At 42.6% G+C, this 12,058-nt stretch overlaps 1 protein-coding gene across 3 annotated transcripts in view; it reads right to left on the bottom strand.

Moving 5' to 3' along the window:
• Positions 1–12,058, bottom strand: part of gne (glucosamine (UDP-N-acetyl)-2-epimerase/N-acetylmannosamine kinase) — a 49,094-nt gene that overhangs the window by 19,277 nt on the left and 17,759 nt on the right. For all 3 annotated transcript variants that reach the window (XM_041191441.1, XM_041191432.1, XM_041191451.1), the window contains 4 exons: positions 10,645–11,096; positions 9,286–9,438; positions 5,986–6,198; positions 175–262 (listed from right to left, as the gene is read on the bottom strand). In XM_041191441.1, the coding sequence (XP_041047375.1) occupies positions 175–262; positions 5,986–6,198; positions 9,286–9,438; positions 10,645–11,096 (906 nt within the window). The remainder of the gene's footprint in view (positions 1–174; positions 263–5,985; positions 6,199–9,285; positions 9,439–10,644; positions 11,097–12,058) is intronic.

Below are 12,058 nucleotides of genomic sequence, written 5' to 3'. Positions count from 1 at the left end.
CAGCTCATCATCTACCCAACCCACCAAGCGCTACCTGCCCCACAAGTGGCAGAGTCTGCAGATTGTGCATTGGACTTATCAGCCATTTCAGAACCCATTGAACCAGGGCGGAAGCAAGTCATCCTCCATCCTGAGGGGCTGCCTAATGAGGAGAAAGTAAAACCATGATAATACCAAGGGTATAATTTCCCGAACTGGAGTTGCAGAGCGTGCAGTATTTTATTCTGACTGTCGGCATTCCGCACATGGAGAACGTTTTCACCTGAAGCAGAAAAAGAAAAAGCAAAAAAAGAATCAGCCCTGGTCCAAGAAAACCACTTCTCAATTGTTAAGCCAGACTGCAGCACAGAAGCAAGCCATTCTATCCAACTGCGCCATACCCATGTTTATACTCAACACAAGCCCCCTCCATCCCTCTTCAACTCACCCCATCAGCATCTCCTTCTATTCCCTTCTCCCTCGTGTTTTTATCCAGTTTCCCCTCAAGCGCATCTATGCCTCATTCGCTCTCTGTGGTACCGAGTTCCACATTCTCAGCATTCTCTGGGTAAAGAAGTTTCTTCTGAATTCCTGGTTGGATTTATTGAGACTATCTTAATGGCCTTTAGTTTCACTATCCTCCACAAGTGGAAACATTGGCCCACATCTTCTAAGTTGCCGTTCCTTCACTGTCGCTGGGTCAAAATCCTGGAACTCCCTCCCTAACAGCACTGTGCGTGTACCTACACCACAGGGACTGCAGCGGCTCAAGAAGGCAGCTCACCACCACCTTCTCAAGGGTAACTAGGGATGGGCAATACTGGCCCAGCCGGTGAAGCCCACATCACATGAACAAGTTAAAAAAAAATTTCCAGTCAGAGGCAATTAGTGCCAAGCAACCAGGTCTCAGGGGCTGCAAAAGGAAACTGCCCAGTTACTCTGCATGTGGTGCTGGTGCTGGAGAGAAGGAGCCACCAATCTTCTAATAGTGGCATGGGAGTTTTATCTTTCTACCTCACCAAAACCCCAATTTAACGTTTTCTCCAATGCAGCACCCACCATTACTAAGGATCAGCCCAGTGCGCCTGGGTTCTAAAGATGGGTTTGAGCAAAGATCTTCTGACTCAGGCTAACAACTTAAGCTAAGCTGAGAGGTAATGGGTTATTAAAGTGTTGTTTCATAATGAGTCTTTTACTGCCAAAACAGTAAATTAACTCTAAAATGAGAAATCTTTTCTTTTGGCAGAAAGCATGTACCTTTAAGACACTGCTGCATGGGAGGCTCCAATGGCTTTTCAGAATGGACCCAGAGAAAGAAGTCACCCAGTCATCAATTGAAGCAAAACAAAAACAGAATTACCTGGAAAAACTCAGCAGGTCTGGCAGCATCGGCGGAGAAGAAAAGAGTTGACGTTTCGAGTCCTCATGACCCTTCGACAGAACTTGAGTTCGAGTCCAGGAAAGAGCTGAAATATAAGCTGGTTTAAGGTGTGTGTGTGGGGGGCGGAGAGATAGAGAGAGGATGGGGTATGTGGAACATTCCTTGTTGCAGTCCTACTCCGGCCCCCTTCCACAACTCTTTCTCCGGTACATCGATGATTACTTTGGTGCTGCTTCATGCTCTCGTCAGGACTTGGAAAAATTTATTAATTTTGCTTCCAATCTCCACCCCTCCATCATTTTCACGTGGTCCATCTCTGACACTTCCCTTCCCTTCCTTGACCTCTCTGTCTCAATCTCTGGTGATAGACTGTCCACCAATATCCATTACAAACCCACCGACACCCACAGCTATCTCGACTACAGCTCCTCACACCCCACTTCCTGTAAGGACTCCATCCCATTCTCTCAGTTCCTTCGCCTCCGTCGCATCTGTTCCGATGATGCTACATTCAAAAACAGTTCCTCTGACATGTCCTCCTTCTTCCTTAACCGAGGTTTTCCACCCACGGTCGTTGACAGGGCCCTCAACCGTGTCCGGCCCATCTCCCGCGCATCCGCCCTCACTCCTTCTCCTCCCTCCCAGAAACATGATAGGGTCCCCCTTGTCCTCACTTATCACCCCACCAGCCTCCGCATTCAAAGGATCATCCTCCGCCATTTCCGCCAACTCCAGCATGATGCCACTACCAAACACATCTTCCCTTCACCCCCCTTATCGGCATTCCGTAGGGATCGCTCCCTCCGGGACACCCTGGTCCACTCCTCCATCACCCCCTACTCCTCAACCCCCTCCTATGGCACAACCCCTTGCCCACGCAAAAGATGCAACACCTGCCCCTTCACTTCCTCTCTCCTCACCGTCCAAGGACCCAAACACTCCTTTCAAGTGAAGCAGCATTTCACTTGCATTTCCCCCAACTTAGTCTACTGCATTCGTTGCTCCCAATGTGGTCTCCTCTACATTGGAGAGACCAAACGTAAACTGGGCGACCGCTTTGCAGAACACCTGCGGTCTGTCCGCAAGAATGACCCAAACCTCCCTGTCGCTTGCCATTTTAACACTCCACCCTGCTCTCTTGCCCACATGTCTGTCCTTGGCTTGCTGCATTGTTCCAGTGAAGCCCAACGCAAACTGGAGGAACAACACCTCATCTTCCGACTAGGGACTTTACAGCCTTCCGGACTGAATATTGAATTCAACAACTTTAGGTCGTGAGTCCCCTCCCCCATCCCCACCCCCTTTCTGTTTCCCCCTTCTTTTTTTTCCCAATAAATTATAAAGATTTTCCTTTTCCCACCTATTTCCATTATATAAAATAAAAAAAAACCCACTAGAGCTATACCTTGAGTGCCCTACCATCCATTCTTAATTAGCACATTCGTTTAGATAATATCACCAACTTTAACTTTAACACCTATGTGTTCTATTGTACTATTGTTGTTGACATCTTTTGATGATCTGCTTCTATCACTGCTTGTTTGTCGCTACAACCACACCAACCCCCTCCACCTCTCTGTCTCTCTATCTCTCCGCCCCCCACACACACACCTTAAACCAGCTTATATTTCAGCTCTTTCCTGGACTCGAACTCAAGTTCTGTCGAAGGGTCATGAGGACTCGAAACGTCAACTCTTTTCTTCTCCGCCGATGCTGCCAGACCTGCTGAGTTTTTCCAGGTAATTCTGTTTTTGTTTTGGATTTCCAGCATCCGCAGTTTTTTTGTTTTTATCAATTGAAGCAACATGCATACAGGGGCCTAAAGAGCCTGGGAATTCGATCCTGTTGCTGGCTGCATAAGGTATTCTCTCAAACACTGCTTAAAGAAACCATTCCAACACAAGAATCTGCTCACTTCATTAGAATCTTATAATGATACAGTGTAGTGCAAGGCCATTCGGTCCATCTTTAAAAGAACGGCCCAATAATTTCATTTCTTTTCCAATAGCCTGAAAGTTTAGCCCTTTCGAGTATTTGTCCAATTCCCATTTATTATTGAATCTACCTCCACCGCCCTTTCAGATGGTGCATTCCAGATCACAACAAATCATAGATTGACTATTTCTCCCCCTCACCTCAGGCCCTTCTGCCAATTACTTTCGATTTGTGTCCTTTGCCAGTAGAAACAATTTCTCCTTTTTTGCTATATCAAAACTCAGATTTGGAACACCGCTATCTTAACCTTACCCTTCCTTAACCTTAGGATAACTTTGCCCCCACATCACCACACCCCGGTCCCTCTACATGTCTGAAGTCTCTCATTCTTGGTGCTATAAATCTCACTCTTGAGATCCTTCTCAAAATGTGGTTCCAGCAATGGATAGAATACCCCAACTGGGGCATAAACAGTCATTTTAAAACATTTATCAGAACTCCCTTGCTTTTGCACTATATGTTTCTATTTATGAAACCTACGATCCAATATAATATAAAAAATGAAAATGCTGGAAATACTCAGCAGAAACGACAGCATTGGTAGAGAGAGAAACAGGGTTAATGCTTCAGGCTGATGACCTACCAGAACTGGATTTTTTTTTTTTAAAAACAGCCTTCTCAACTTGTCCTTTTTTCAAAGGTTTATGTACATTACACACCCCAGGTTCCTGCACCTCCTTTAAAATATCACAATTTAGTTTATATAGTCTCTCCGCAATCTTCCCACCAAAATGACACATCTATGTTAGGAATTCATCTATGTGCCTGCCTATTTTGTCAGCTTACACCCTCCTTACTGTTTACTTTATTTTCTATTTTGTGTGATCTGCAAACTTTGAAATTATGTCCTTTATAGCCAATTCTAGCTCATTAATACCAATATATATCAAAAAGAGCAGCATCAACCCTTGGGGAATACCAATGCACATTTTTCTCCACTCTGAAAAGCAACTGTTCACTGCTACTCTCTGCTTTCTGCCCTTTAGCCAATTAGCACACGCAGCCAGCATCTTTTAAATCCCACAGGCTTCAATTTTACTACTAAGTCTAATATGTGGTTCTTTGAAAGTCCATTTACACATCAACCATATAATCCTCCTAAATCCTGTGTTACTTCAAAAGAACTTAGCCAAGTTAGTCAAACACAATTTGCCTTTAACAAGTCTTTGCTGCCTTTTATTTATTAACCTACTTTTCCTAATGCCAATTCATTTTAACCTGTATTATGGTCTCTAAAAGTTCCCCACCACAGATATTAGGCTGACTGGCCTGTAGTTTATCCCTCACTCCTTTTTTGAGCAGGGTGCAGCATTTATAATCCTTCAGTCTCTGTCACCACTCCCAAATTTAAGCAGGTTTGGAAATCAGGAATTAAAAGTAATGGTGGCTATGAAAACCACTGCCGATTGTCATAAAATTGTCAGCTGTTTCAAAAATGTCCTTTAGGGAAGAAAATCTGTCATCCCCATCTGGGTCTGTTCTACATGTGGCTGCAGATCCACAGCAATGTGGTTGACTCTTAACTGTCCTCTGAAATAGTCTGGCAAGCCACTCAGTGCAAAGGCAATTAGGGATGGGTAATAAATGCTGGCCTTGCCAGCGATGCCCACATCCCACGAAAGGAAAAAAACAAGCTAGAGTCCTTCCATCTGGTGACTTTCCTACTTTAGATATCGCCTCTTATTTTTTTTAACTGGATCCAATATCGCTACCGTTATCTTTATTGCTACGTTAGCAGCATCCTCTAGCGAAGACAGATGCAAAGTTCTCATTTAGTATTTCAGCCATGCTTTCTGCCTCCATAATACGGTCTCTTTACACATCCTTAATCGGCCCTACCCTTCCTTTGGCTATCTTTTTACAATATATTGAAGACTATTGGGCTCCCCTTTATATTGGTCACTTATCGATTCTCATTCATATATGAAAAAACAGGAGCAGATGGCCATTTGGTCCCTCAAGCTTGTTCCTCTATTCTAAAAGATCACGGCATCTGTATAACTCCTTTCCGACCCTATCCCCAAATCCCTCAATTCCCTTCGAACCCCAAAATCCATTGATCTCAGTCTTCAGTATGCACGACAACTGAGCATTCACAATCCTCTGAGGTAGAGAATCCGTAAGATTCACAACTGTGCAAACAAATTTACCTCAAAATTAAATTTGTTGATGTAAAGCTTTCCTGGATCTAGCAGCTACCACCAGTTTGTAGGGAAGTACTGGGCCTGACTACAATAGTTTGCTGCCTTGAATTTCTGTCACCCACTGGAGTTTTTTTGCAGCTGACTGTGCCATTGTATGGGATTCTGCTCTGTGGGAAATATAATAAACAGTTGGCAGGAGAGGAAAACACTGAAGATGCCAGTTATGGAATTGGATCTGGCAGTGCTCAACATTGGCCCTAAATTGGTTCAGTTGGTAGCACTTTGGTCTGAGCCAGAAAGGTTCAAGCTCCATTCAAGTATAATGTGAGCATAATGTCAATGCTGAATGAGAAGTTAAAGTGAGGCCCCATCTGCATATATGCAATAAGTTTTTCTCCCTCTATTATCCAATGGAAAGGTCTTTTCATGAGCACAAGCATTCAGGTTGTGCTCCAGTAATTTGAGTTGTTCTGTGCCAGAGCTTACCTGTTTCTCTTCCAGTTTGGCGTGTTCCCAGGTTGATGACAGGTGTGCCGAATGCACCTGCTTCCCGCACCCCACAACTACTGTTACCAATCATTAAGCCAGCATGTGCAACCATCTGGATAAATTGTTCAAAGGGAATATGCTTCACTGCCCGGAAATTTGGATTCTGTTCAATTCCTTTTTTTCTCATCACTCGCACCATTTCTTTACTTCCTGCAAGTAGAAATTACAATTGGCATATCAGCTAATAGATAACAACACAAATAAAAAAAACATTTTTACAGATTGTGATCTTTGGTATGTTTACTGAAAGCAAATTGGTATTTAATGAAGTTATCAAGTTAACTATCCACTGATAATTCCTAAGTTTCAAAATGAACACATAACTTACGAAAAGATATAAAACTAAAATTCCATTTTAGGGGCAAACAATTTAAGGATTGAGTATTCATGTCCCAAAACAAAGTGTGAATATAACTGGTATACAAAAAAAAATCTGTAAGTAGGCATGTTATTTAGTGTTCCAGCCAAATGATTTAACAAGCAGCTAGACAAAGTGATTTAAATGTACTTCTCTTCCTGTTGTCCAGGGAGATTTAAACTAACCAGAAGACTGTATGTTTACATTTCTTATGTTACAATTGTTTGGGGTGTGGGTGGGACAGGACTGAATGCACTGCAGTTGAAAGAATAAGTTGGGAGTATTATTTGTTCTCCAAATTCTTTCACTCCACCCAGAGAATGTTTCTTCAGTCACCTTGTAACCTCCCTCTGCATCTCTGCCTTATCATACCCCTTCCTTCCTCGAACAATATCCCTGAGACCCTCCTCTTTGCATCTTTGGTCTATCTCTTTTCCTTTGCATGCTCCCCACTCCCCACACTCTGCACTCACTGTTCAGAAAGGTAAGTTGTTGGTGCTGACTACAATAACTGAAATTCTTATATATGTCAAAAGTGGGGCTTGATTTTATTTTCAATTTTTTTAAAAAGGAGTCAGATAAGGGCTTTGATGGAGCAGCCTACAGAAGAACATTGATGGTTATGAAAACTTGTCAGAAGCCTGCAGTTAACATCAAGGAACATGGGGGAAGTCCAGCAACAACTTGGCAAAGGGTTTTGTGGAGAGCTTGGAGCTCATCTTTTCCAGCATGGAAACTCCATTCGCAAACTTGTGGATCCAACCATGAGGCAATGTTTGATGTCATAGCTTCCATTCCAGCATAAACAGTAGCCACCCAACATCTGAGTGCAGCAGGGGAGGCACAGGCTGCTCCTTTACAAGGTCAGCTTGCTGACATGGTAACTCAGGCTACTGACAACATGGCTGTGGATTACAGTGTACAGAGGGGCTTGCAAAGTCTCACAGCAGTCCAACAACCTGTCCTCCAACAGAGATGCCACCCCAGGAGAGTGGCAATGACTCCTTGGAGCACAAACCTGCTGTTCTCTCTCTGGAAGAAGCATTCATCCTCCCACCTCTGCCACTCCATCAGTGTCTTTGCTGTTGCCAGCCAGCCATCTAGTCTGCTGCCGTCCCTGCTGGGATAATGTACTCCAAAGTCAGGTGGTCTTAAAAAAAATTGAACCATTCTTCAAACAATCAGTAATGAATATAGTCGGACAGATCAGCAGACACAATGGAAGCCGAGTTTGCTGTAACATTGTAAATTTTCACCTACTGAAGAGTAAAGTGGGTGAAATATCTGATCTTTGAAACTGGCCTGCTGCAGGAGATAGGCACTTCTAGACCAGTCTAATCTTAGATCCCAAAGAACATTTGTACACGTTAGAGAAGGGTGTAGACAGCATGTCAACTAATATTGAGTCCTTTCAACTTGGAAACATAGAATCTTAGAATGGTTACAGCACAACTGGGCAAATAAACTCAGCTCCTGCCTTTTCTCTGTAGCTCCAAAAATCTCTCAATTATCCAATCACTTTACATTGGTGGTTCTCAATCCTTCCAACCAACTGAGACAGTTTCTCACCATCTACTCTGTCCAGACCCCTCATGATTTTGAACATCTCTATTAAATATCCTCTTAACTTTCCTCTTTAAGGTGAACAGCCCCAGCTTTGCCAATCTATCTACCTAAGTGAAGTCTCTCATCCCCAGAACTATTTCTGTAAATCTTTTCTACATCCTCACCAATGTCTTCACATCCTTCCTCAAGTGTGGTGTTCAGAACCAGACAATGCTCCAGATGAGTCTGAACCTGCATCAGCTCTCACTGTTATCACATCAAAATATTCAATCAAAATCTACCCTTAATTAATCCACATTTATCCAAGTAACTGTTCATTTTGCCCCAGGTTATGATTTCTAAAAGCTTTCCCACAACTAAGGTTAAACTGACTGGCCTCGAGTCATTGGGTTTATCCTTACACCTTTCTCTGAAAAATGTGAACATTTGCAATTCTCCAGTCCCCTGTATCCAAGGAGGGTTGGAAGGTTATGGCCAGTGCCTCCGCAATTTCCATCTTTACTTCCCCAGTATCCTCAGGTGTGTCTGGTCCTGGTGCCTTATCAACTTTAAGTGCAGCCAGCCTTATGTCTCCTATTTACCTATTTTTATCTTTTTTTTTGAACTGGAAACAACATGATCCTCAAGAGAGGGAACGTGCCTCAGAGAGTAGCTTTTATTTTCTACGTGCTTGGATTTATAACACAAACAAGTGTGCTATAAAAAGCACAAATTTGACTAGATTTGTTGTTCATGTGGCTTATGTAAATTTTACATATATCACCTGTATATTTGTTTTGAGCTGGCATTGCAAGGCTAGAGTTTTGCTTCGAAAATCTAATTATCTCAAACAGTCACTGTTATATAATAAAATTGGAAGATTAAATGAGAATTTCCTGTTTAATATTGATTTTGTGAAGCGGGTGGAGTGAGAGATAATGTGCCCTCCATCCACTCCTGTGACTTTTCATATAATTTTAAGGTGACTTAGAATTGTATTGAACTATGTGACAGGGCTATAAGTTTTCACATATACTTCATTCCCGATTACCTGTGCCACTCTTCATTGCCAAGTATAAAACAACATTTCCATAGCTGGCACTGATAGAGTTCATAAACTCTAAGACTGGCTGTGCATGTGCGAACAGGATCTCATGTTGCCATCTCTCACTTCACCCACTTCATAAAATCAAGATCAAACATCAAACAGACAAGTTCTCGTTTAATCTTCCGATTTTACTCAATTCAAAAGCACAAAGGATTCTGCCTTATAATTCAAACACAACAGCTGCCAAGTTTGAAATCACGTACACATTCAAGCACTTTCTGCCCACCTGCATCAATGTTCGGAAACAGAATCAATGTGCGTTTGTTGAATGTTATTAGAGCATCGAGTGTAAGCTCGAACATTTTAACGGAATGTTTAATGTTGGTGGTAACTGGATGCTGTAAAGCCACGATGTACTCTCGAGGTTTCACATCTTTGCCTACAAAAAGAGAACAAATGCATAACATAGAAACATAGGAAAGGCCATTTAGCCCGTCGAACCTCTTGCACCATTCAAACAGATCATGGCTATCTACCTCTTATCCGTTTTTCCCCAATATCCCCTTTACGTCATTAATATCAAGAAATTGATAGATTTCTTTCTTGAACATACTCAATGATTGAGCCTCCATAATCCTCTGGGGTAGAGAATTTCAAAGATTTACCACCCTCTGAGTGAAGAAATTCCTCCTCATCTCAGTCCTAAATGACTTGCTCCTTATTCTGAGACTGTGACCCCTGGATCTAGACTCCCCAGCCAGGGGAAACATCCTATCCACATCCACCATGTCCAGCCCTGTAAGAATTTTGTAAGTTTCAATGAGATCACCTTTTATTCTTTGAAACTCTACAGAATTAGAACAAAATTCATCTCAAGGCAGGACAGATGAAGTACTTGAAATTGTGTCTGAACATTATACAATTTTATGCAACAAGGAAATAACAAACTAGGTGTTATTTTTTCATTTGTCTATGGGATGAGAGTCACTATCATGGTCAGCATGTATTGCCCATCCCTGTTTGCCCTCGAGAAGGTGGTGGTGAGCTGTCTTCTTGAACCAATGCAGCCCACGTGGTGTAGGTACATCCACAGTGCTGTTAGGGAGGGAGTTCCAGGATTTTGACCCAGCGACAGTGAAGGAACTGCAATATATTTCCAAGTCAGGATAGTGAGTGACCTGGAGGTGAACTTGCAGGTGATGGTGTTTCCATGTGTCTGCTCCCCTTGTCCTTCTAGATGAATAGAGAGTCAGTGGGGGCAGAGTGGTGGGTGGTCATCAAATTAAAAGTCACTGAAAGTGAGGCAGTACTTTAGTAGAAATTATTTTATTCAAAGAGCTACTAGGCAATTGCTGAGGCATAAATCATTGCACCTTTTCAAGGATGATGTTGTGAGAAAGCAAAAGAAGCTAAATATGCAAGTTGCTTCTTCCTACATGGAGAATAAAGAATAAATAAACCAATTACAGGACACTACTGAATATTTTCTACACAAGAAAAATTTTAAGAATAATTATTTTCACTTTCAATCATTTGCAAAAGTAATAGAAACATTGAACAAGGTTTCTGCCTCTGTCCTCCACAGCCAGTGGAAAATCACAAGGTGGGGAGAACAAACATTAAACCATCAGCTATTCATACTCACTTAGCCACGTCTGCAAAATGCTGAGGTAATCCTTGGATCCTGCTGTGAGCAATTTGTCATAAGACGGACAGCCAGACAACAGAATTCGATTGTGATCCTCGCACATAGCTATCAGATGTTGCTCAGCACTACGAGTGCAGCACACATGATAATGGGCCAATTTGGTGATGGCATGTCGGATTGAGTCGTCGATGGTGCCACTGACTTCACCTCCTTCCATGTGCAGAATCCGAATATTCATCAATGCAGCTGAGGTGGCGACTGCCAACGCATCAAACCTGTCTCCATGAACGATCATGAGATCTGGCTTCAGACGGTTCAGCACATCAGGTAATTTCACCAAAGCAAGGCCGACTGACTCGACCATGGCTGCTTCATCCTCACCTCGAACTATCGTATGCAAACTTGTGTTAATATCAAAATCATCCTGCTCAATCATTCGATATGTATTTCTGGAAGAAAAATGAATTCTCATTACCAAAACAGTATTGAGCTAATTACAAGATTTCCCTCCTGCCTGCACTGCATTATTTTCTAAATTGAGGATCCTCATGAGTGACAGCTCAGCTCAACTATGTGTTCAAGCCCCACTCCTTAGCTTGAACGCAATGTTAGATTCCCACTCCAGTGCCCTAATGGAGAACTGTTTTATTGTCCACAGTGCCTTGTTCTGAGATTTACCCCAGTGCCACATGCTAGTAGGTACAGAAATAGAAGGATGGAGCAGATGAATGCATGGCTGGAGAAATGAAGAAGATGGGAGGGCTTTAGATTCCTGGGTTATTGCAATTGGTTCTGCAGGAGATGGGTTGGATGCGGAACAGAGCTGGGACATTGCAAGGTGATTTGCTAGTGTTATTGGAGGGGCTTTACGCTAACATGACAGGGATGTGGGAGCCAGGAGGTAACATTAGAGGGGAATAAAAATAACTTTTAAGAAGGTGCACAAAGAATTGGGAGACACAGGCAGCACTAGAATAAGAAATAGTAAGATATTAGATGGGGTCAGAGTAAATTGAGATGCAATAATGTCTAAACTGGGTTTACCATGCATGTGTGTAAGTGCGCAGAGTATGGCAAATAAGGTTGGCAAGCTGTAGGCACAGAGAAAGACACAGGAGAACACAACTGAAGAGCGCACGTAGTGGAGCGCATACCTCTGCCACATCTTATTAACTCAACATTATCACAATTATGCAACTCTTCCTTGAGGCTTTTCTCTAGCTGACTGTTGCTCTATAGCTACAAAGCTGAAAGAAGAATTTTTTAAAAATGTATTCGTTCATGAGATGTGGGCATCGCTGGCTAGGCCAGCATTTATTAGACTTGTAGATGTTTACAGCACAGGAGGAGGCCATTTGGTCCATTATGTCTGCGCTGTTCAACAAAGATCTGACTACACTAATTCTATTTT

This window comes from Carcharodon carcharias, chromosome 1 (genome assembly GCF_017639515.1).
Source record: "Carcharodon carcharias isolate sCarCar2 chromosome 1, sCarCar2.pri, whole genome shotgun sequence".
Classification (NCBI taxonomy): Eukaryota; Metazoa; Chordata; class Chondrichthyes; order Lamniformes; family Lamnidae; genus Carcharodon; species Carcharodon carcharias.
Note: the sequence above shows the minus strand (reverse complement) of the source record. Positions and strands in the feature narration are given on the sequence as shown.